Raw genomic sequence first — 26,573 nt, 5'->3', positions numbered from 1 at the left:
GCTGTATTAAAAACTGTTCAGAACATAAACCCTGACTTATGATGTAAATACATAGCACAAAGCTCATTGTGATGGTAGGAGTCCTATGAGAATTGCAAGTAATGGTATCTGACAAGAAGTTCATTGACTTTAAAATCTAAAGTGAAAACAAGACCAAACCAATATATATCACAAAGTCTTCAGGAAGTAATTTAATTCTATTAAAAGTTCTTTCTAATTATAGTAGTTCTTTCCTTCTTCCTCTCCACTCTTTTAAAACTTCTTTTAAAATAAATCTCAGCACTGGTGTTAGCCTCCTCATTTACCTATGGTATGTTCATTATCTCACTACTTCATTATTAACCTTGGGGTGAAAAAGAATGAAGTGAAGGACTGCAGCAGCAGAACTGTGGATTAGAGTCACCAATGCCTACATCATGAACTGAAAGGGACAAAAGAGCAAGTGTTACTGGCGTCTGACACAACAACCCAGGCACTAGCTATGACAGAAAAGAACAAGACTTACAAATAAAGAATCCTTATGAGAATAAAATATCATGATGACATGAAGGTTATGGGAGCTAAAATATTATTTAGATAGAAGAAAACTAACAAACTTGTCCTTGAATAAAGTCTCTCAGATTGATTAAATAATCTGTAGGAACTTGCAAAAATAATCTAATTGCCCATGCAGTGTTTCTTCTTCATGTGTTTCTAACTACACAGTGACTGAGAACATTTTTCCATTGATTAGTGATAAAAAATTCAACACCTAGCAAACACTTTTATTTCCAGATATCATATAACAAGGCAATGATAAAGGATGATATCTTCTCTCAGCTCAAGAAAACATTTCCAAAATCAAAATAAGAATAATTTGACTTCTGAAACTTTTAAATTCTGTTTTTATATGCTATGTGTTCAACATAGATATCTCAATTGAGCACAGTAAGGGCTAATTTGCACCTGTCTTGCTTCACGAGAGTGAGACTGCTTCCTTCTTCAAATTCAGTAGAAGTGTCTATCTGAGAGTTTTCCCCAGGATAAGCTGGATTTCTGGTCAAGCATCAAATATTCCTGGAGACTGTGGCCTTGACCTACAATTTACAGGAGCAAAAACCTTGAAGTCTTGATTGAGGGTTCTGTCTTCAAATCATTATATTTAGGTCATTACATCAGCTGAAGCTTTTTTTTCCCTGTGAAAACGTCATCCAAGAACAGCATCAGTGACCTGACAGTACAGTGCAGTCCCATCAGTGAGCTGCTATTGATGGAAGCACCTGTGCAGAAATGTTCTTATTGAGAATAATGTACAGCCACCAGAGTGACAGAGCATGGAGCCATATTCTGAGAATTACACCAAAACTGCACAATAACGTAATTCAGCTTCCTTGAAAGCACTTTTGTTTGTCATCCCAAAGACACAGCAAAGCCCATCTTGTGCTTTTAAGCATGCGTGGACCAATTCCAGGACTACATAAACAAAACTGAATAAAAACTCAGGGAGTGCAAATGGTGCAAATGCCTTTATCATCATCTGGAGCACACACACTTTGGTTGTGGGGCAGAGACAAGGGCTCTAAGTTTACCCTAGCATTCAAGTTTTTGACTATTTATATATCACTCTGAAATTAAGCCCTGCTAATTCAAAACAATTTTTGTCACTAACCTCACTGTGATGATAGTTAAACATGCCTCCATCACCAACCAGGTAATCTTGCAATACAACCAGCTAGTGAAAGCAATCCAAACGTTTCCGCAGTTGTGAAAAACATGGACAGCAGGGAATGGAGATTAGCTGGATTCTGATCCTCAGCACCCCCTGATCAAACAAGGGATACCCTGTCCTTCAGCTGTCATGAGGCAGCATGAATCAGGAACTCTGTTGAATTTAAAAGTGTGATAGAGCAATAGAAATCAGACATCATCCTCACCAACTGAATTCATTAAAGCTCCAGGCTTACTAAGGTAAAAACGTTGAGAATTTGGCCAGTTCAGTGGTTCAGCAGCTCTTGCACTGAAGCACTAAATTGACTGAGGTCTCTTTCCTGCTCAGCTTGGCTCCTTCACAGCCTCTGAGCAGTGACAAGTATTGGGTGAGCTTATGCAGGTATTATTTTAGAGTCATTTTCTCCAAACTCCTCATTGCACCATGCTTTAATATTTATGGAAATGTATCTACAAAACATGTAACCTCTCATAAATTTCCATGGTGATGTCTGTGTGAATGCTTCTAACTTCAGAAGTATTTGTTAATTTTCATGACAAAAAGGCTTTGCAATCACATTAAGTGCTAGAATTTTGACATGGAAAAGTTATTCCTCTCAAAGACGAGAGAGATGTGCAAATAAGGTTCTGAATGGACATGCTGTCACAATTTTACATGGAACATCAACAATACATCCCTAGAATAATATGCTTTCATTTTATCTTTTATAAGTTCATAAAATATTCATCTCCTTTCCCAGCCACGCTGCGAGATCAATCTCAGCAGCACTGTTAGTTCATATGAAATGTAAAATGAAACCGATTATAAACATGAAAGAGGAAAGTCTCATTTTGTCTAATCCAAGGGAAATGAAAATAAGGCACAGAAAAAAGAATTCAGATAATAGGTCCACCATAGTTTGCTAATCTATGATATCACAACATACCAGAAATAACCAAATGTTTTTGGATATTTTAATGGTATGAATTTATAGATCACTGAATACTAAATATTAAAATGGGAAAGAGACTAGATATAGGACAACTTTAACTAGCAAGTGCACAAACTGGTGCCATGGTGGTAGAGAAGTCATCAATTCAAATCCAGGCTCTTACTGAGCCACTTTATCTGCTGTTTTTCAGGATACCAGCCACCACTCAGCAGCAGTAACTCACAGTGAGCCTCACACTTCTCTTTCATTTCACTGTAACAGATACATGTAGGTCTGCTATCTTTCTACTGTCAGGACAAATTTAAAAGATTATTTTCTGATAGGGTGTTGTGTGCAGTTTTGTTTCCGTCTTACTCTGTCTTCTCCTGTGGATATTTACTGGGATGCAATTTAAACTTGCATTGCTGTAGAAAGAGGCTATCATTTGTGTGTCTCAGTGACTCTTTCCAAATTTATTTTGACAGACTGTCTCCAGAACTTTGTCTCTGGGGACGTTTTTGACCTCCACCAAATTCTCTGTATCTCACCTTAATCAACTCATGAGCAGCTAGCAAGAGCAGCATGAGAAGTATACAATACCAAGGCTTTACAGGAAGTATACAATACCAGAATTTGATAGCAAAAGAGAAAAGTAACTGGGAAAGATCCCATTTAAAACAAAAATCAATACAGGGATGCGCAAGAGAGAACTAAATGTTTCCTGCAATCTTATAAACCTGTTGTAAACAATACTATTTAGATGAACCCATTACTTTCCATTTTTGCCAGATGTATGATTTCCAAAATGTTGAAGTTTAAAATTAAATAAAAAATTATTGTGAAGCACTGATAGCCAAAACTATGGAACATTTTGGTCTAAGACAAGTAAAAACCTAACCAAACACACAAAATAGTTCTTCTTTTGCTCTGTAGTATAATAAAACATGTATTTTTTATCAAACTTGAGAATTTGGAGGACCTGAGGAAAGAGTTTTTAGATAAATAGCCTGAGGTTTTAGCCTTCCTGAAGCAAGTGTTCTCAAAAGCTGAAGTCAGGAAATGGGAAAAGATTACACTAGAGATAACTCTAGGCTCATACTAGTAAAACTAAGCTCATAGAAGACATGTGTGACCATAGTAAATTTTCTAGTGGGTTTTTTGTGGTATTTGCAGCTGAGAAGGTTGGGAATTTTCAACTTTTATCCAAAGACATAAAGGACCTCGAATTTTCCCAGAATCCCAAGGAAAACATCTAGAACTCCAAGCAGAATAAACCAACTAAGACACTCTGGAGCTCCACTGATGGGAAGATTATCTATTACTATCTAAACTTATCTATTATCTATTGCTATCTAAACTTCTTGGGTGACTAAGGGTAGAAAGAAAATATTTGTGATTTTGGATTTAATCATCTGAATTCCTGATCCTAAATGAATACATGTCCTTTGGTGAATCTATATTGTAGTGTTGAAAAGCTTATTTAAGAATAACTGTTGGGTGGCTGACATACTAAATAGAAAACTGTAGAGAAAAGAGGAATTATGCCCAGAGTAAAATGGAAAAAATAAGAGATAGCAATATCATGTAGTTATCAACCAGTCACACAGGAAGCATGTGCTGAAGAAGGAAATTTAATGTCTTCTGAGTTCAAATCCAACATTACAAACACAATTACAAGGCACAGAACTCCATTGCTGCATAAATAATAGAAGGTAATGGATGTATTTTCTTTTTATCCCCTTTGGCATGTGCAATACATCATTTTCTGTTTGTGGAATTCACTTATCTAAAAACATGGCATACTGAAAATAAAACCAGAATTCAGTTACTTTTTTACTGAATCTGTAATGTTACAGTAGGAAGGATTCCTTTCCAGCTACCAAATATAATTATTTATGAAGTCTCACACTTCAGCTTATTCATGTGCTCATCTTTCCTCCCAAATGTACAGTGACTTACTGGTTCCTGTGTTTACAGGGTCAGATTTAAAGGAATAATAAAGGCATTTGTGTTGTTTGGTGAATGTGTTTCATTATGTGCTGTTGTTATTTTTGCTCACAGGAAACCCCTTGTGTTAGATACCCTTACATTCACACTCAGGACCAGTCTGCATGGCCTCCTGGGATGAACCAATGGAAGGGACTAACAGAAAGATCTTGGCAAATCACAAAGTCCTTTCCAAGATCGTCAGGGGCCAGACAGTAGATCTGCTCACTCAGCCCCTCAGTCACAGCCTGGGACACCAGCTCTGTCAGAGACAAGAGTAATCTTGTTGCACAGGTACTCCTTCACCCCTGTAAGAATTAAACAAAATTAGCCGAAATAGTGCAAAGCAAACTATGTATTTCTGGTATTACTGCCCTAGGCCCAAAGCACATAAGGCAGTTATGATATGATGGCAAAATTTTACCCATACACAGTCAATTCAAAACTCTAAAACCTTATGCCTTCTGTAAGAAAATGCTGCAGAGAAACACTGTATTCTTCAGCCACCCTTCACTCTCTCCTGATCTTAACAGGTATGACCTGACATTCTACTCACCAAGTGTTCTTGGTCTCTGAACCTGAAAACTGCCATTCTTTCCTGACATGAGGGTCAACTGATCCCATGATCAGATAGCACACTGATCTGCTCTGGGGAAACTGTTAAGGTTCCTTCCATCTAATCTCCCACTTCTCTGCCAAACTGCAGATGCCTGTGCTGGGCTCTGTCTGGCTCACACTGCTGCCCACCTCCAGAAGGCAAAGTTAATGCCCCTGGAACACCAATTCCACCAACTCTACATGGTATTATTTAAATTAATGCAACTGCAGTTAGACATGAAAGGTTTATTCAGCTGGATTTGTCCACAGTGCTTGTGAAATCAGAAATGCTCTACCCATTACTTACTACTAATGTCATCTGTCTTAAAATGGTAACGAGCACTTAAAAAATTCTGGTCAATAAATTATGAGAGACTCCTAAGAAACAGAAAAATAACACCTACAGGATGCCCTTCCCTCATCTGGGGATATTTCCAGTATTTCTTGACACACTTATTAAAAGCTGCATTTTTGGCAGATATCCTAGTGTTGAACATATATTGTGGTAAACATGCAGTCACTAAAAATTTTATTTTAATTATAAGACAAATCAACAACTGCAATACTACACTAGCAGAATGACTACAAACTAAATTAAGAAATGGTGACCACTTTAGTAGAGTGGACTTTAGTAGAGCAGATGACTCAGCAAAGAAGCGATTGTGGTAAAATTTGTGAAACTGAAGGATAATGAGATGTTATGTCTTGTATTCCTCCTATCAGCCCTTTGCTTCCTACCCCATTTCTGAACTAAAAACCAAGACAAATTGAGAAGGTGGGGCGACAGAGAGACAAACAGAGAGACAAACCTACTGATTCTCTTGCTCTCTTTCCAAATGCCTTAGCCTCCTCTTGTCCAAACCACAGACCCTGCTCCTTAGTGACAACAGGACATTCATGATGGTCTTTGGAAAAGGAGACCATTGCATAACCCTTGTCCCACCAGTGAAAATATCTTAGTACGTTCCAGTCAAGGTACCTTTCCAGTTCCCCTCCCATCTTCAGCTGTCTGTACCAATGCATCTCATGCTTCCAGATATGTGGGGTCTTGGATTTGTTTATCCTTTGAGCCCACTTTTGTGAAGCCACTCACACACAGAGTTTTGCACTTCAGACCAGGACCCCCCCAGCAAAACAGGTAAATGATTTGCAGAATACAGATGTCAGTAATTTCTCAATGTTTTCTTCCCTTCTTCCCTTCTGCACGTGTCTGTTCCACCTCTGGAACAGAAGTAATTCCAAGGGAAAATGAACTGAAGAACCCTGGTTTCCCACGGACTTACAGTGAGGCTGATAATGAGCTGTAATTGAAACTTTTCTTATTACCAAGACATTTATATGGTCTCTCAACCATGTGAATCACTGTTTAATAAGAGGCAAGTTCATGTTACAGCCTTTGGGACATTTACAGGATCTCTCAGCCCTACACAGCTGCCTATTTTCATGAAATAGCTTAATTGTATTTGAGATAGATTTGGGTGAAACTGCCCAACAGCTTCAAAAGTTATTGGAGAAGTAAAGGAGACACAGCCAAGCATGATCACATAAAGGCCTGTTTCCATAGAAACCAAGAGGAAAAACAGCAGTACAATTTGAAAAATTTCATTGCAGAGTCACTTTAATTGAAATTTTAAAAATATCTGACCATCTTTAAATCACATGTCATAACACAAAGTACATTTCTCCTGCCTTATCCCATTCAATACCCTGTCTGCAGAGCCCTGCCTTCATGTATCCTGTCCTCCTATATCCTGCAGGCACAAAAACTATGCTTCTTAAAGTCAGGATGTTGCTCTGAGTGTATTTTGTCAACCTCCACTTTGGATGGAAACTATTTTTTTAGTCAAGGCAAGTTTCCCAGAAGGACACGCCAATTGTTACACTCCATGCCTCTCACACATGAGGCATATGACAGAACTAATTAAAAGGACAGCTCGCAGGAGGAGTGAGCTACAGCACCACTTGCTGAACAGACTATCTCACTTCTGGGGCTCTGGGGAAGATCTGTTGGAGTGTGGGATTTTGGCCACTAAGGACAAGTAGTAGCAGAAGGCTACCTGTGCGAGGGTGTGAACACCTGCTGGGTGACAGTCAGGAAATTTCATGGAAGAACTGCCACCCTCTCCCTGTCATACCCTCTTCAGGCGTAGCACCCACCTGAGCCATCAGCTCTGGCTACAGCACCCAGCGAAAACAATAACGCCCATGTGCAACTCAATAAACTGAGACCTCGGCGTGGAGTGAAACCACTCTGCAAACACGGAGCGACACGGAGGTCCTCGGAGCAAAGAGGTGTCGCTTGGTTTTGTAACCACAGCCCGAAATCCCACTGCCTTCGGTCCTTCCCGGCCGCGAGCAGAGCTCCGGGACAGCGGGACCCTTCTCCGCTCGGCTCGGGCACTTCCCCAGCGCCGCGATGGCCCCGCACGGTGCGAGCTCCCTCCGGTCCCCTCGGGCTGCAGCTCGGGGCGGCGCTGGGCAGTGTCCGGCCAGAGCAGGGGCGGTCCCGGGCAGTGTCCGGCCAGAGCAGGGGCAGTGCTGGGCAGTGTCCGGCCTGAGCAGGGGCAGTACTGGGCAGTGTCCGGCTAGAGCAGGGGCAGTGCTGGGCAGTGTCCGGCCAGAGCAGGGGCGGTCCCGGGCAGTGTCCGGCCAGAGCAGGGGCGGTCCCGGGCAGTGTCCGGCCAGAGCAGGGGCAGTGCTGGGCAGTGTCCGGCCAGAGCAGGGGCGGTCCCGGGCAGTGTCCAGCAGGCCCAGGGGCAGTGCTGGGCAGTGTCCGGCCAGAGCAGGGCAGGCTCCGGGGCCACCTCCATCACTCCCCCGAGCTCCCCCTCCGGGCCGGGGCCGCGCTGGGGGCCGGGGGGGGGTCGCCGCTGCCGCTCCCGCCCGCCCAGCGCCCTCGCCCCCCCGCCCGGGCCGCTCTCCGCCTTCTGCCGGCCGTGCCAGGCGGCCTCTCTCTCTCTCGGCCTTCACTACCGGGTCAGGCGAGGCGGGAGCGGCGAAGCAGCGCCCGCCTCGCTCCGGCACCGACACCGACACCCCTCCTCCTCCTCCTCCTCCCCGCGCCGCGGCCGTCCCTCCCTCCCGCTGCCTCCCTCCCTCCTCCCTCCTCCCTCCTGCCAGTTTCTCTACAACTAGTGCATCCCCGCGCAGGCAGGGTCCGGCCGCCGCGGCTGCCATGGATATCAGCTAAAGGCGGCAGGAGCGGGCACACAGGCGCTCCCCGACACCGCTCGCAGCCCGCGGGGCCCCGGCCGGAGCCGCGGCCGCTCCCGCCCGCCCCGAGCCCGCCCCAGGAGCGCCCCGGGGACCGGGGCCACAGAGGGAGGGGGGAAGGAGCACAGACCGCAGGGAGGGAGTCGGGCAGAGCATCCCCACGGCAATGTCCAAGGGCTTGAAGAAGAAAAGCCACTGGACGAGCAGAGTCCACGAGATCGTGATCGTGAGGAACCCGGAGGGACAGCTGGGCTTCGAGCTGAAGGGGGGCGCCGAGAATGGGCAGTTCCCCTACCTGGGGGAAGTGAAGCCCGGCAAGGTGGCCTATGAGGGCGGCAGCAAGTTGGTGCCGGAGGAGCTGCTGCTGGAGGTGAACGAGACCCCCGTGGCCGGGCTCACCATCAGGGATGTGCTGGCCGTGATCAAGCACTGCAAGGACCCCATCCGCCTCAAGTGCGTCAAGCAAGGTAAGGCGGGCGTGGGCCCCGGGGGCCGGGGCAGGTCTGGGGGAGCGCAGGGGGAGCAACTTTGTTGCTGCAGTTTGACTTTCCCCCTCCCCGCCGGAGCCGCCCCCTCCCCGGCGGCGGGGGGAGGATGCGAGCGGCGCTGCGCGGTGCCCGCAGCCGGGCGAATTAAATGTGCGTCAGTGACAGCGCTTCGCCATGCCGGGGGGGGGCCGGCCGGGGGGCGGCGGCAGCACCCCCTGCCAGCCCCGGCCTCACGGGGACGGCTCCCCGCCCGGCCCGACCCCCGGCCCCGGTCCCGCCGCCTCTCCGGTCTTTGCTGCCGCCGGCGCTGCCGGGGGCCGGGTGCGGAGCGGGGCTTGTTGCCCTTGGCTTCGCCTCGCTCCGGACGCCGTGGCGTGGGGACAGGGGCTGCCGCCGCCCGCAGGGTCCCCGGCGGCGCCCGGGGGGGCTTGAGCATCTCTTAAGTGTCATTAGCGGAAAAGTCATTCATTTGATCCCTGGTGAAAACGATCGCTAATCCCAAGGAACGGGGAGCTCAGGGCAAGTGAGAGAGGACAGGCAGAAAGAAACTTTTGGGAGAGAACGGTATGCTCTTCTTGCCTCGCCTCTGTTTCGCTTATTTATTTTGAAGTGCTGTAATAGGTTAATGCGTTTCCAGGAAAGTCAATAGAGAAGAGGCGCCGCAGATGCTGTTTACATGTTTGTTTCTGTCCTCTTTAAACTATGCTGAGTTGAGTGCTCTGCAGCTGAACGGCTGCGAGGAGGTTTGTGCTACCCCAGCAGCATTTCTGGAGCACAGGAGCTGCTCTGGGAAGCGAGTCCGTAGGTGCTCCTTGGCTCTGGGCGGTGCAGCGCCTGTAGGCGTATCACTCAGTACGCATTCCAGCCGGGCAGGGAGCCCAGCCATTGAAAACTTGGGAATTTCTGCGGTGGGAAGTTTTTAGATACCATGCATCAGAGGCGCTTGTGCTCTGCAACTGTAACCATCAGCCTGTGCTCAGAGGACACACAGGAGAATCTCTCTGACACTGGGTATAATTTGGCAGTTTTACTTGCTCTTTGTAATTGACGACTTATTTTTTAAAGAATAATTTCCGATAATTCGGAATGCTTGAAGAATATGCTAATTGTTAGTTTATCCAAACATGACAGAACCAGTAGAAAGAATCTGATTTCCACTCAGGCCTTGAGAATGTACTTTATTGTATATTCAGTTATCTCCATGAGGTCAAGCCTCTATATACAGATATGATCTGGGACTTTTTTATTTTTCCTTATGGGTAAGTTGTGCAATATGCTGTAGATCATATCTTGACAGTTGGGCTATGCAGGGAGACACAATAGTTCATGTGATAAGTGAAGATTAAAAATGATTATAATGGATTCTGTCTTGGCGGTGAAGTGTCATCTCTGGGCACTGAACTCCAGGAAACCTGCTCTGTACTGTCCTCTTTTTATTAATAATATTAATGTGAGTGGTCTTACTGTGACGGGATTCAAAAAGAAGCAGCAGTTGAAGTGTCAAGAAGATAAGGGTAGATTGTAATCCATTTTTCTTTTTTCCAGAAATCCTATAGATTCTTTACAATAAGGCAAATATAAGGTTACTTTGAGTTGCTATGTGAAATATATGTCCTATCTCTTCACTGTTTTCTAATATTTCCCTTGAAGTCAAAGCAGCTACCGGTGATTCATTAATGTGTGCACCCTTAATAAATTACCTGTCATAAGTGAATTAGGGACATTAGTCAGGCTTTTAGTCTGGGAATTACTGCAAGCTTCTGCGTGAGACGTAAGGGATAAATTCTGAATCTTACCCAATTCTGTGTATCTGTCTCTGTATCTGTACATATCTGAGGAGTTTCAGTTCAGTATATTAACTCACTACAGCTTTAATGCAAGTTCTCAAAGCACTGGCCACATGACTGTGTGTCTGGAAATGACAGTTCAGCATAGATTCTTGGACTGAGAAAGACTTCCTGGCTGGAATGATCTTTCATGTGCTCCAGCATCCTTTATGCCAAAGAGCAAAGCCTTCTGTATCCAACTTCCTATTAAAAAAAAAAAAAAAAAAGTCAATGATTTGTGCGTTTTACTACCTGACTCCTCCTTCAAGAGTAAGGCAGTGTATCCCTGCGCCCCTCGGTGACAAAGCACAAGCAGCCACGTTACAGCAATGTTACTATTCCCCAACAGTGCTTTGCAGCAGTGTGTAGGAGAGAAAAGGCTGAGCTATAAAATCTTTATATGTTTTTGTAACTTTTGTACTCCTTTTAATTATAAGGCACCTTTAGTGTGCTGGAACAAGGTTAATGACTCCATTATCATTGTTTCCGCATAATTTATCAATGCTATCTCTGTCAATTAGAATAGCATGACCTTGAATGCACCATGTGACTGTAGCTGCTTCTTCAGTGCTGCCTAGGAATGAAGTCAGAGAGAAATGTGGAGGTAGGACACAACTATTTATAATGTGATCTTTAAGAGACTGTGAGTATTGCTCTTGTTTGAAAGTTTTGACAATTCAGCACTGAAAATTCACTTGTACATGAAACCAGGGAATGGCTAATTCTAGAATTAGCTGGTTTGAAGCATGGAAAAGGTGCTTTCATGATTTTTCCTTCTGTTTGATTAAACGCATCCCTCTCTGAAATAATTAAATACTTCATCATTTATCACATTACTAGATGAAATACTTCTTTTGAAAAGTTGGATGGAATATTGCTGTTTTGTGTTAGCTCAACATCTTGAATTATAAAACCCCCAAACATATGATGTAGGAGTTGCCGCATGTTATGAGGAGGAGTAAACTTCATGAGAAGCTGATTTCCCATTCCATGATATGAGTCAACATGAATTCTCCTAGGCATGACACCTGATAAATAGGGTTTTAATGCAGGACATTGTGCCTGGGTTTACATGGGGAGAAAAGACTGTAATCACTATTATTATTATTATTATTAAGTCTTAATTTTAAGAGTTGACAAAGGAGTATTCCTTGGTGACTATTTCTTTTTTGGGTTTTTTTGTTAGGTTTTGTTTTTTTTTGGTTTTTTTTTTTTTTTTTTTTTTTTTTTTTTTTTTTTTTTTTTTTTTGGCAAGCCACTTGTTGTGCTACTATTGGCAGAATCACAGAGAATCTCTGGAAACACATGGGGTGGAATCTTGGCCTAGATGAAGTCAAAGGCAAAGCTGCACTTGACATCAGATAAAGAGGGCAGGATTTCCCTGCAAAACCCCATGCTTTTTTGAATATATACCCTTCCAATGAGAGAATTACATGAACAATTACATTCATTGAGTGCACTGCAAATGTATATTCTGACCTTCTGCTCTCTTGAGTGAGGATAAGAGCCTTGTACTGTTTCTTAAAGAAATACTTCTGAATTTCAAATGTGTTTGTTTTTACATGCAGAACAGTTTGGATTAAGTGCTGTCTTCTTCCCACACATGTACAGATGCGTAGTTGTAAAAGGAGCAGTGTGTTAAGGAAAGGCATCTTAATTTGGATAAGTAATCACATGGGGAAGAGTCATATGGGGAACAGTATTCCCTCCAGTTCCATTCTCAGTCCATCACTGCTGCCTCAGATCCACAGTAATTCCCACCAGTGGCTGACAGGGGTCTGTGCTGTGCACACTCACTTTTGAAGGGTTGCACAAACAGCCCACCTGGTTGTGCTGCATAAACCAGGATCTTTATTCTTTATGTAGAGTTATAAACTTCCACAGATGCCCTCAGCAGAATCTCAGTGAACAGTCTGAAAACATGGATTTCAAAACTCAGGAGCATTGCAAAAGATTTTGTCCTGGAGCTCCTGCCTGATGCATCTCTTTCTCAAGGAGAATGGTTTGGATGTATTAAGTAACCAGGTGATTAATTTACTTTTGGAAGTATTTAGTGGTATGACTATATGAACTGTGAATAAAACAGACACTTTATGTGGACACTTTCTAATGGCTCTTATCTGACTCTACATAGTCAGACTTGAAGCACCAACCCCTATTTCTTCAGCTCCTTACACAAAAAAGGCATTTAGTACACATAATGTAAGGTGGAACTGAAAACCAGTTTATTTTCTTAGTCCAATTATTTGCTTAATAGTAAGCATATGCTAGAACATTTTGCAGACTAGATATGTGCTTGGGCATATTTTCAAGTGCTTTCCCCGTCAGGAAAAGGTTTAGACACTCATTAGGATGGATACAAGAGCAGCCAAGTTTGGGCAGACTGCATCCTCTACATCCTATTCCTGGTGGCCGTGACTGTGATTGCCAAGTGAAGACTAAAAGGACAGGATGGTACTGTCCCAACACCCACTGATTTGTGGCTAAGGGCTTTAGTAGCCTTGTAGTGTTTCTTCTTAATGGGTTCATCCATAAGCTTTGCAATTAAAGCCTGGCTTAGCTTTTAAAATTTCTTTAAAAGTCTGTGACAATCCTTTTGACAAGAAATGGAGGAATGTTGCGATTTTCCAAAGTTTTACCTGCAGACTACAGACTTCTTTCCTACACATATTCCTATGTTTATTTATTTTTTATTTTATTTTATTTTTTCATGTTATATATGGTCATAAATAATTCTCTTCTACATTCATTAGACCTTTTATTTCTGGATATCACTCACTATATTCTATGTTCCATGATGGGAATGTTAGATACAGTTATCTTCACAAGAAGAACAGTATTTTGCAACAGAAATCTGCATGATTTTCAGAATAAAAAAAATCACAAGGGTCTTTCAAAAACCAGAACCGAAAAACCCTGAAAACCTGCGTGGTTGTACTTTTCTCTATGACTTTTGAATAGATAGTATTTGAAAATCAACTCTACTTCAGACCTACTCCTTTCTCCTAATTTGTGCTCCTTAGGATTTTACTAACTCCTGAAATGAAATTCAGAGTTCTTTTTTTACCATCACTTTGTGTTATTCTTATGCTTGTCCATCTTAATTTAAAGACCATTGAAACTGACTTCTGACTCATGTAGCTTGTGATTTATTCTTCAGCTCCTCCAGAGAGCTTGTGATGTTTCATGTCAGGGACTCTGTTCACCAGCAGTAGAATTATATTCATTAGTCTTCTTCCTTCCCTGAGAATTACAAATGTGCCATTAAAGGATGGGGCCATGACTTTGTTAGTGCATCATTTCCTTGAAGAAATTAAATAATTGAGAGTGCTCTGCTTAGTTCTATTTAGTCACATAAGGTAAAGTTAATTTTACAGTAAGACTTGTCCATCTGTTGGTACCGCTGACATCAAAGGAAAGTACTGGTGTGAGGGGGTAGAATTGTGTCTGACTTCCTTTATGCATCCTATAAACTCACCTGCATTAATTCAGCATTTCATGAAAGATATGGATTCTGAGCTTTGCTTTCAGTGTTCTTGATCTTCTCCTTGCTCTTTATAGATCAGGAGCTCCTTTCATGACATGAAAGATTCTATAAATTATTCATCTGTATATTTTGTATACAAGAAGTGGTGTATACATGGAAAAAGTACTCCTTCAAAAGGGCTTCATGGGAGGAGGTGGTCACAACTGTGATTTAGAAAGGGTGATGGAGAAGAAAGTGCTGCAGTAGTTGTAGAAGCAGATGTTTCTTGTTCTTCTCTTCCTTATGGTGCTATAAACAAATAAAAAAAAAAAAAAAAAGAAGAAAAAGAAGCAAATTTTCTTTTTTTTACTGGGGAGCATCAAGGCGAAGTTCAAAGAACATACTGATATTCCTTGACTGTGTTAACATTCTGGAACTAATTTTTTTTTTGCTTACATACCTAGGTGTTTATAAATATAAGAATATACATTAAAATTTGTACAAATTTTTTTTGGGGGGGGACTGGCGGGAATTTTCATCTGTAGGTTGGGATTGTGTAAGAATTTGTATGGTACTTCTATACTAGTATAGCTACAGTACTACCCTAGAATATTTTTCATTCAAGTTTTGGTACAAATATATTTATATTTACAGTGAACTCATTCACTATGGTGGCCAAGCAATGTACAGAATGGCACAGGATTCTGCAGTAGGAAATAAAGTAATCATAAACTTTAGAATAAGATTGACTAGATGCCTATCCAAGTAGGTGCAGTCTAGAGCACAGAGTTGCCATTGATTTCAGTGGCAATGTGCCTGTCATTGGGTTTTGTTGCTGAATGCCGTTGCAATACTGGCCTTAACTGAATTTTCTAAAACCACAGGGGCTGTGATTCCAACAGGATCTTTTCAGCACACCTAATTTGTTATAAATCAACTTTTCTTAGAAATCTGTCCAGTAAGAAAGTATCATAGTTTTCTGGCCATTTGTTTAGCTTTCTAACTGTAGGCTGAAACTATCCAATGAAAAGTGGAATGGTGGCAGAAGTGAGAGAAAAGAAAGATATTTAAGGGCTTTAATAAAAATTTGTTAGCATTCCTAAACTGGACAAAAATCCTTGTTGGTAAATGATAATCTTAAAAACACTACTTAAGGTTTGAATGTTCTTTAGTGTTAACTTAAAATCTCTCATTTAGTCAAACCTGCTATCCACAGTTTGGAGACTTCACTAGAAGCTGAACTGAAAGAAAGCTGTTTTTTGTGTGTATCTGCCATGTATTTATCCTTTTTACATTATTCTTGAACTCCTAGTCAGTACCTTCAGATAGCAAGAATCCAGAAAGCTTAATCAAAAGGTAGTTTGCTGTCAACACAAGTGTCTTCTCATTCATACATACATTATGATTAGTAATATATGAATAATGCTGTTTTGCTCTGCTTATCAGCTTCAGACGTTTCTCCTGGGTGTCTTTGATTATTTCCACAGTGCATGAATTTGAGACAAAGAAAAGTAAGACAAGGAACAAATTGGAGAACATAAAATTGTGGAAAAAAATAGAGATTATTAAAGTGTATTTCTGGTTTTAGATTTTACATGTTCTGTCATATTCAAGAAAGTGTATGGCTCTGTGCCCCCAGCACAGGAAAAATCAGCACAGGAAACGTGTTTCCTCAGTCTGTCTTAGTTTCTCAAAACATGTTGAAATCTTAGAATCATTTAGTTTGGAAAAGACCTTTAAGATCATTGACTCCAACCATTTACCCAGCACTGCCAAGTCCACCACTAAATTGTAATCCTAAGTGCCACATCTCCAGGGTTGGGTGGCACAACCACTTCCCTGGGCAGCTTGTTCCAATGTTTGGCAATGCTTTCAGAGAAGAAATTTTTTCCTAATATCCAACCTAAACCTCCCTTGTTCAACTTGAGGCCATTTCTTCTTGTCCTGTTATTTGTTACTTGGGAGAAGAGACTGACTCCCACCCAGCTACACCTCCTTTCAGGCAGTTGTAGAGAGTGATAAGGTCTCCCCTGAGCCTCTTTATCTCCAGGCTAAACATCCCCACTCCCTCAGCTGTTTCTCATCAGATTTGTGCTCCAGACCCTTCCATCTGCTGCCTTTCTCTGGACACACTCCAGCACCTCAATGTCTGTGATGAGTGGCTGAGAAATGAAGACACAAGATCATTGATAAAGGAATTAAGCAGGTCTGGCCCAAATACTGAGCCCTGAGGAGCCCCAGTGGTGGCTGCCCCCCAGCAGGATGTAGCTCCATTTCCCCACTCTCTAGGCCCAGCCATCCAGTCAGTTTTATATACAGCAAACAGTGCACCAGTCCAAGCTATCACCAGCTGGTTTTTCCAGAAGGATGCTGGTGTAAAGCTGTCCCTCTATAGTATGCACAATGAACTCATTCCAAAGGAAAAAAAATCGCATTCCTGCTTCTTCAGATGAAAGCAATGAGTTACTGTTAACACATCTGTGTTTCTGTTCCAAGTTCTCATGAAAGTGGGGTGAAACAATGGTGCTGCCTGAGAAGTGGGGGTGAAACACATATCTGTGTAGGATGACTTTCCTGTGTGTGTGATGTTCCTACAAAAAAAGATGTTGAAGAAAAACCAGGTGGTGTTTCATTATGGACAGAACTGCATGCTGAGTTCCTTGTTGCTGAGGCAGCACCTTGGCCCCCCTGGCTCTATTTCTGCATCCTTCTTTGGTGCCAACACAGTTGAGTGTCATGACCATAAGCACTAAGTAGTGGTAGTGTAAGACCATAACCACTAAGTCATTACTGCTTTTCAGGCCTTTGACCTGGGAAGCAAGGGCAACAGTTCAGGTATTCAACACCATGTGAAAATGGAACTAAAATACCAAATGTGCATGTGTTTTATGGTTTTCAGACAGGACAAATTTGCTGTCTGCTGCCACATCCATAGGGGAAATAGTGCCTTTCTATATACATTTCTATATAATATTTTTGTTACTTTCTTGAGCCATCCTTGGTTCAGATCAGTGTGTACTTCATGGAGGACCCCCTATACATTTGCAAACCATGGAGCCCTATCTGCCACCAACATTCTTCTTTCTTGCCTGCTCCAAGCCTTGTGTGCTAGTGAAGCAGTTTCCTGGGATTCACCTTGAACCTTTCTGGTAGCACATTTTTCAGGTCTGGCATTAGCATCAACTAGTTTATTCTGCCACTAAGATATTTCTGCTCTCTGTGCTTGAGTTCACTTCAGAAAGGATGCAGAAACTTTTTTGGACACAGAATTCTGACATTCCATGATTCCAGATCATGCCTGTTCTGATGGGAGAAAGCCTGGTATAACAATCTCCCATTGTGCCTGGTCTGGGAGATACGTGACACAGCCTTGTAGTCTCTATAGTCAGTGATGGCAGTAATTTCATTGAATTATCCAGAATTATTAAATTGTTCAGAGAGTTCCCAGATTACTACACTGGGACCAGGGTTTTTCTTTGACAGTCTGTTAGGTCAGACACTGGGGACAAAATTGAGATCGTTTACTCTCTGCAGAGTCATAGTGTGTTTGTTTTGAAAAATGCTGAAGAAATATGGTGTCCTCATTATGCAGGAAAAGAAAGAAAAACCCCCTAGAAATAGACTTCATCATTACAAGTAGTGCATAGCAGAACAATGGAAAGCAGTGGTAGAGTACAATAAGCAAAATTTTCTACACTATACAAGCAAGTACATCGTGTAGCTGAGTTAATGTAGCATCAGTATTCCAGAGTGGAATCCTTTCTGCAAACAGGTACAAATCATCTTTTATTACTTATCTATTTATTGGTATCTTTGTATCTCACGTTGTCCTTGCATTTCTCAAAATGAAATGTGCAAAATGATTTTTTTAAAATTCCACATTTTAAGGTTCTTTTTGTAATGTATATATAAAAAAATCTTCTACCTTTGTTTCCATCATGCCAGTCATGAATTAATCTGCTTATTTCTGATAAAATATTGCCATTTCATAAAACAAACCTGTCCTACAGAAGCTAAAAGGAAACAAAATTGGGGCATCAGTCTCATTCCAGGACATCTATTTCACATGTAAGTTCTTACAACACATGCCTTTTTTTATGCTTAGACTGAAAAGTGATCAACAGTCTTATTTTTACCCCATATAAGTTATACTGAATAGTTTCTATCATGTTACATTCTCACAGCTGGTTCTTTAACTGGAATGGAATGGTTAATTTCCTTTTTGTTCATTTCTGTTTTTCCCTTACTAAGTCCTTCTTTGTGCTAAATCTGCATTAATAAATGTCACGTAAGCCTCTCACATGCTTCCAAAATGGTATGTTAGTATAAACAAGTATTAATCCCATTATATTTTAATTCTCTGTCCTTGTTTTTTAATAGGAACAGCAGTTTTTATTTCAAAGCCTTGCAGAGTTGTGTTGCTATCTTAAAAGCTAAAAGATCATGCAGGTGCTCCTATCATGGAATGGAAATCTTTGTGAAGTGGGAAAGGAAGCAGCTGCTGAACTCTTGTATCAGACTGATGGAGGAGCTGAACACTTCTTCAGATTAAACTATTGAGTGCTTTGCTTAGATAAAGTGTAATTATCCCCCAAATTCCCTGTTCAGCCACTACATTACTCATTTGGAAAACTCTCCTTGAAGCTCAGGCCCATTGGGATGACTGTTCTGCACTTGATGATATTAGGTGGTTTCCTCTGACCGCCTTTCATTTTTTATATATACATATATATGTATATATATATATATAGTAATTGTATAGTAATTATTTGTACTGGTATTTCTGATTTCTCTTTCCATCTGGGTTTGTTATATCTGCCTGTTGTCTCACGCATGAAATCTGAAAACTCTTGGTGAGAGAAACTGCCTTTTTGTTGTAGCAACTAACATGGCAATTTCAAGTTGAGAGTCTCTCGTTTCTATGGCAATGTAAGGAAGTATTCACATTAAAATTGGAGTCTAACATAATGAATTTTTTGGAATTGGTTGCTGGAAGTATTCTGTATCATTTTAACATAGGATCTGAAATTGATCATAATTCAGTCTTGGTGATCAAAGTTTTAAAGTGGATAAAAGTTGAGAAATATTTTTGGATTTAAGAGAATATAGTAGTAATTACTGGTGTGGAGCTTCTGTATTGATAGTGCTGGTATGTTGTCTTGCAGTTTTTCTATTACAGCTACTGCTAGTGAAGCCTGTTCAAAAAAAATCTTTGTTATACTGTGTACAGAGAATATGTTTCCTGAAGAATTTGGTTTTTCATTTTATCTACTTGATTACAGATGTGGAAGAACATTTCTGCCCTGTAAACTTCTAGAAGAATTACTGGAATTTCTGATAAGCCAGTAAAAAGAGCTTTTTCAACACTCACTCTATTTGGTCATTTTCCAGTAAAAATAGCATAAAAGATTTCAGGAAAAGAATCCATCACAGTACTGGAGGTTTTGTTAAGAAAATAAAGTAAAATCAAGACGTTGGGTTTGCTTAATTAAAGCTAAAAGTCAGTAATTGAAATCTCAATTAAAAGATCTTCTGGGTTCATATTTACATTGAGTTTTTATGTTAAGCCTGTGATACTTACGTACTAAAAGAGTCTTCAAAACAGATGAACCCATAAAACTTAAATATGCCACTTTTAAATATGTGTGAAATATTGTATGGGTTTGTGTACAGTTAATCTGACTTGCAGAAGTGTAACAGCTGCTTTGCCTCAATAGGGATTCATGTCTGTGCCTGTGTTTTAAGAGCAGTGAAATTAATGTTTCTGAGGGTAAAAGTCAGAGAACCTGAAAGTTTGATTTTATTTTTTTACATATGTGAGAAGACACCTCCTGCATGTGACTAGAGCAGTTCCAGTTCTAGAAAAGTCGTAAATCCAATTAGTATTCTTTTGGGTCAATATTAAGAAGATTTCTGGTAAGTAGTGAGCAACTTTCTCACCAACTGCTGTAGGAACAGATTGCATGAACTGCAGAATTCCTCCCTCTGTATCTGTGCACTGCTGGCCAGCTAGTGAGGATGCTGCTGCTAGAAAAGAGATTTGCAGCTGGGACATTAAACCAGAAGTCTTCACTTGTATCCCTTTAGATACTAATATTGGCCTTATTATTACACTATCTGAATTGCTTCCAGATTCTAAAAGTCATTTACAAAATCTTACTCAGAGTCCCAGACAGGGAGTTACTCTTGATGTCCTCAGCTACCTCTGTGAAGTTCAGTGGGAGGAGGGAAGCTGGGACTACGTAACACTTCCTTCCCTCTTTGGTCTCCTGACCTAGGCTATGAGAAAACCATTGGAAAATCACTGAGTTGGACAATCATAATGATTTTTGTCCTCTGTGCTGTCTTTTTATGATTTTATTTGTTTTTCATTTTTAAAATGAAATTTATTTCATTGTTAAAGACTGTTCTGTTTTTTAGCAAGAAAGAATCTTTTATAAATATGTGTGGTTTGCCCATAGAACTGGTACTGTATTTCTGTAATATAATTGCTTAGGGTTTTTTTTCCTTTTATTCTTTAGAAAATTAATCTCTTACAACATGAATGTTGTTATTAGCCTATGAAACCAGCTGAACTAAGATCCCATGGTGACAGGTACTACAAGCTGGCAGTAAAAAACACTTGCTGCCCCAAAGGATTTATAAAGGCAAATTAGACGCAGAGGATAGGTAGGAATAGAGAGAACTGCACAGTGGTGAAATGGCTTGCCAAAAATCTAAGATCAATCAATAACAGAGTGGAGAACACTGCAATGTAATTTAAAAGTCTATGCAAGCAGTACTGCATCCAAGTAAAGGCACACAAACCACACAAGAAATCCTCTCCTGTTCAGTGAGGGTTTCTATTGATTGCTTGAGTAAAACATTTTTGTAGGTCTTTATTTTATATTTTACATTACAAATCCCACGTAAAGCAGAAGCTTTTTTATTAACAAAGAAGCACAATCATGCAGAGGTATCTGTGAGTGATGGAGTGTTTTCTCCTAAAATAAAATGCATTTCGGAAATGGTGAAGTGGTGAAGTGTAGGAAACCAAAGTTATATACATTTATATATTTTAATGAGATATTTATGTTTGTTTGCACTCCTAATTGGACAAGTAGGTACATCAGTCACTGTGTGAAACATTTATTAGAGTTGTTTTGGCGTGTTAAAGCCACTGTTTGACAAATAAAAAAATTATAAGTAATTTTTGTGGGGTTTCTTTTGGGGTGTTTGTTCCTCCACTCACCCCCTTTGTCTTTTTGTTTTAAAATGTCTTGGAAATAGGAGAAGTCCTAAGAATGTTACCATAGCCAGAATTTTGTTTGCTGAGTGAAAGGTACAAAATATTAATTAAGAACCCAGTGGGAGCCTCTGACTTTTCACAGTGGGGGACTTCAGATTGGTTTCCCTGGGTGGTGGCTTCTTTCAGAGCGCTGGTGTTGGCACCAAACTGGATGGGGTTATTGGCAGAATCTTAGATTTAGCCCAGCTTGACATCCCACCAAATTGATGAGGAATTGTGGAGGAGTGAGTCTGTACTGATGTTACAAGGACACCTGGTAATCCCAGGCAGAGCTCTGTTGTTGCTGTGTCAGTTGTGGTTACACCAAGGGTTTCCTTTGTGCCTCTGGTTCTGTCCATCTGTGCAGAGCTGTTGGTGCCTCTTGGTGCTTAAACCTCCTCTTTGGCATTGGTTTCTCCTTTCTCACTGGAAGCTCTTTCCTCCCACTCCCCTTGGAGAGGCTGGTACAAAGTAAAGTGTTGCCTGCTCTGCTGGAGCAGGTTTCACTGTCTAGAAGGTCTCTCTGGTTTTCCTCTTTCAGCGCCTGGGGCCTGTGTGGACTTAAAGCATTGATCAGTGAGAGGTCAGGGCAGGATTTTAGCTTTTTGCACAAGCAAGGCTGCTTAGGTCTTTCTGAATCCACCCTTTGTTTTCAGGAGAAAGGAGTTGCATAATATTAAGATGACATCTAGCTGAGGTTCTGCAATCCTTCTTTTAATCCCCTTCTATGTACCAAAGTACTTCTAGATCCTTTAAATGGAGCTGGCACAAGGCAGTGCAGCACATTCCTGTTTTTATATTCTGTTGAAGCATTCATGTGTCTTTTTGACAGCCATGCAGTCCTGTTGGATCTGCAGCACCCATTATTATATGGGTTCTGATTGAACTTTGGTTCTGAAGTTGATCATGATCACACTGTTGCCTTGTTTCCATTATTAATTCATCAGGCTTTTTACAGGTGCAGTCACTGGTAGGTCTGAGCACAGAGAAAACCCTGAAAAGCTGATGTCTCCAGCTGGTGAGCCAGGGCAGCTGGGTCACAGTGCATGGTGAAACTGCTCAACAATTTGCTGCAGAAAATGTGTAATGCTCTGTATGGCCAGTATCACCAGGGAATAGGTGAGATGAGCTAGACTTTGGCTTAGGCACCAGACTTACCAGTCTGCACTCCTGTAAAGCAGAGTTCCAAGCAGTACTTGATGGAATGGCACTGGCATCATTATCCCCCCTGGACCAGGTGTCCAGAATTCAGCCAGGATCAGGCTGTTCAGGCATGCCAGGTGTCCTCCTAGCAGAAGGTAAAAAACACCTGTGTTTAAAGGGTGCTGGGCTATTCTGCACTGAAGAATACTATTTTTTTTTAATGCCTCTGTATGTGTCTATCCTCAGAAGGATGGGATAGCTGAAGCTGCACAGAGTGCTGGGCCCAAGCACATTCCAAAATAGAGGATGGAATAGTGCATTGCTGTTGGGTGAGAGGGAACGTGAGCTCTGGGAATGTTGTGTGGGGCACCATAAAGCTGTTGCTGAAGGCACACTTGCAAGCAGGTGACGTGGATGGGCTCCAGTTTGACCTGTGGAGCAGGTCTGTACAGTGATGTCCTTGGTGTGGGACTACACTTGGGTATAAATTCCTCAACTAATATTTGAAAGATTGGCTTCTTTCTCCTCCAGTTTATTTTTTAGACAAAACCAAACGTCAATGCTTCATTTTTTTGAAAATCCTTGTTCTCTGACCAGTCTTTCTCAGTGCAATTTTAACTCAAGAGCAAGTGCTTCCTGCTGCTTTGCTTGGCCACATGTTATGCACACTGAGAAGTGTCCTATCTACTTCCATCACCAACTAGTAGCAGCTTTCCAGTTGCTGTTTAGATGCCTTTCTGGCAAGGGATGACCCCATCACATCATGTTTATCTTCTGAGAACTGATGTGTTACAGAACTAGTGTGACATTGCTCTGAATCAAAAGTTTATGCACATGTTTATTCATGTTTTGCCTGAAAACAGTATTATGTGTCACTGCTGAGAAGTGGTTTCTGATCAAATCCAGGAGCAGTCATGACTCTGTGAGTCTTAAGCCTTTTTAATTTTTTTTCCCCTTCTGGCTGGTAGTTACAGATAACTGCTGTCTCTTGGAAACATTCTGCAGTTAAGGTGGGTGAAACTGCAGATTATGATTTGCACAAGAATTTTTCAGAAGGGCAGCAGAATAAAGAGGGGAAAAGGCCTCTAGCAAGATATTTCACCCAGATTGGCAAGTCAGGGATCCCTCTTTATATTTTAGATTTTTTAAACATATATTTTTATGTTACAAAAAGCGTATCTGTTGAATTTACAGTAATTATTTTGTAAATACTTATTTTTTTTTATAATGTAGAAATGACTTTACAAAGATCAGATTTTTTTTTTCTGACCTCTTTTCTCCCTTCACTACCCTAACCAGCACACTGCAAAGGCTGTGTGTTCAGGCTTTGAATTGTATGTAAAATATATCTTCAATAGTAAATGGGACCTTTAACAGAGAAGCTCCATTTTTAGCACCCAGAGGTATTTTACACATGTGAGGTTTTGTATAAGAAACAAAGACATCCCTGGAAAGGAATTTCTTTGCAAGAGCATGTAGTGATAGGACAAGGAGTAAAAGTTTCAAACTGAAAGAAGGTAGGTTTAGATTAGAAATTAGGAAGAAATTACTTACTGTGAGGGTGGTGAGGTGCTGGAATAGGTTGCCCAGAGAAACTGTAGGTGCTCCATCCCTAGAAGTGTTCAAGGCCAAGTTGGGTGGGGCTCAGAGAAACCTGATCTAGTGAAAGGTGCCTCTACTCATGGCAGGGGATTGGAGCAAAATGATCTTTGTCATGATTAACAGTATTACAAGTCATATAACTTTGAAATTTGGCTTTGAGATGCTAGAAACTGCAGTTTTCTCAGAGAACATAAATTGCAGGTGTTCTGTAGCTTTCAGTATGAGGTGCACATTTCTCACAATCTCTGAGCCAAATGGAACTACCCTTGCTGAGCAGCCCAGCAGCTGGCCCAGCTGGAAGTGGCTGTCATCACCCAAAATGCTTCTCAAGCCTGCTGGAGCCAGCTCCTGCTTTCCCCAGGAGCAGCCTGTTCCCAGTGCCATCCTAGCACAAACAATAGCATCTGACTGCTCCAGCCCAGGAGTGGTCGTAACTATTTCCACCTGAGTTTTTTCATTTGTCAGCTTTGAGATCTTCCTTCAGCTCATTTTCCTTTGAAAAAAAGTTTGTCTGTTAACAACAGTCAGCTGGGTGTCATGTTTGCTTGCAAAGCACCTGCAACAACACATAATTTCTGCTTCACTCATGTCAAAGATCCAGAAATTACATACCCATGCTGACTTACGCTATACTGTTTGGAATTACATTGGAAATGCATTAATTTTGTGTGTCCTGCTGAGCTTTGCTTTATTTTCACGTGCCAATATCATCTACTCAGGGAAATTTCATATCAGGTTTATCAAGTTCAAAGTACAGCGTGGAATATTTCATATTTCTCTTAGAGGAGGATTCCCAATCAATTGTTTTCAGATACTGTATTTCTGTATGTTGGAGCTGTGTTTCAAAGGTTTATAACTGAGTTTTGGCTACTAAAGCTGTCTGTAAGTAATGCCTGTAATTTGTTTCTGTCTTACAACTGTTTATGATACCAGGAAATTACTGATTGTCTTCTTTTTCAGAGATGATTGCAAAGTATTTCTACAATTGTTTACTATACATACTGGGAATAATCTGGTCAGCAAAGAAAAGTGAGGGAAAAAAATTAGCAGTGGAAGGCACCGCTGAGTAATTCCATCCCATCCAGTTCTGTCCCAACTAAGAGGCTACAAAGCTTTGTCAGTCTGTTGTGCTGATGCTACTGCCTGAGAATTTCCATCTTTCCAGATGACATATTCTTGTACAGTGTTCTTCAATTGTTTTTTTAAGGAAGATAGCATCTAATTAAGAGCTGGGAAGTTTCACTGAGAACTGGAGATGTCCTCCCTTTGGAGCTCTGGCTGTGATGTGCAGGAAAGACTGTTCTTCAGTTTAGCTTGGGAGGTGGAAGAGGCCTGTCGCTGATGCCCTGACTCTGACTACAGGAGTGGAGAAGGGAGAGAGATTGCTCTCCCCAGGGAGACTATTCCAGGTCCTTGTGCTTGTTGGAAACAATGGGAGACCGAGGGAGTTTTGCTTTTGGTTGGGCTTTGTGCATGGGGCAGAAGCCAGTGCCCTTGGCAGGCTCCTCCATGGCACCTCCTGAGCCAGAATCCCCGTGCAGACATTTAAGTAGAAGAGTCTCAATGTAACAAATCATTAGAGCTATTTGCTATCCTTCATTGTACAATTGAAATCAACAGAGAAAACTAATGGACTTGGTCTAAAAAAAATCCTGTGTTTCCCCCAGTTTTTATGAATGTGTATCAAGAACCTCTGGAAAAGCTGCATGTTAATGCATAAGTGGTTAAGTTACAGTAGCATTAAGGATTTGATTTAAACCAACAGATTCAAGGATTTCCGATGAAACTGAAAATCTGTCTTTTTATCCATATTTTGTTAAGCTTGTTGTGTATGTAAAATATCCTCTTTTTGTGACTGTTTTCATGGACATGCTTTTTATCATTTTATCAGTGGAAGAGGTTCAGTTTTTCTGTACTGCAGAATCCAGAGCAACTAACTGATGCCGTCTGTTTGAATCCTTACTGGTGTGTTGGAGCATGTTCAGCCTCAATCAGATAAACACTCTTCTCTATCACAGTCTTTGATCTTGTGATTTGATAGGAGTTACATGCATAATCTCACTGTGTTTCAAACATCTTGGCTCTCTGGGCTCTTTTCACACTTCTACCCTGTGTTTTAAATATGTTTTATTACATAGCTCTAACACCAGAACACTCAATACATAGAACCATATAAATAGTTTGGAAAAGACTACTGAGATTGAGTCCAGCCTTTAACTGATCATCACCTTGTCTAGCACACCTCAGTGCTAAGTGCCACATCCAGTAGTTTCTTGAATACCTGAGGATGGTGACTATGAGGTATGTTGTTGCTATCATAGAATCACAGAATGGTTTGAGTTGGAAGCAACCCAAGAAAGATCATCT

General features: G+C 41.3%; 1 protein-coding gene across 3 annotated transcripts in view; it reads left to right on the top strand.

Annotated features, from left to right (window-relative positions):
• Positions 1-8,404: 8,404 nt before the first annotated feature.
• Positions 8,405-26,573, top strand: part of MAGI2 (membrane associated guanylate kinase, WW and PDZ domain containing 2) — a 712,008-nt gene continuing 693,839 nt past the window's right edge. For all 3 annotated transcript variants that reach the window (XM_083859300.1, XM_083859301.1, XM_083859299.1), the window contains exon 1: positions 8,405-8,881. In XM_083859300.1, the coding sequence (XP_083715426.1) occupies positions 8,581-8,881 (301 nt within the window). In that variant the 5' untranslated portion in view covers positions 8,405-8,580. The remainder of the gene's footprint in view (positions 8,882-26,573) is intronic.

The sequence above is a fragment of the Zosterops lateralis genome (assembly GCF_965231275.1).
Source record: "Zosterops lateralis genome assembly, chromosome: 4".
In the NCBI taxonomy this organism is placed as follows: domain Eukaryota; kingdom Metazoa; phylum Chordata; class Aves; order Passeriformes; family Zosteropidae; genus Zosterops; species Zosterops lateralis.
Note: the sequence above shows the minus strand (reverse complement) of the source record. Positions and strands in the feature narration are given on the sequence as shown.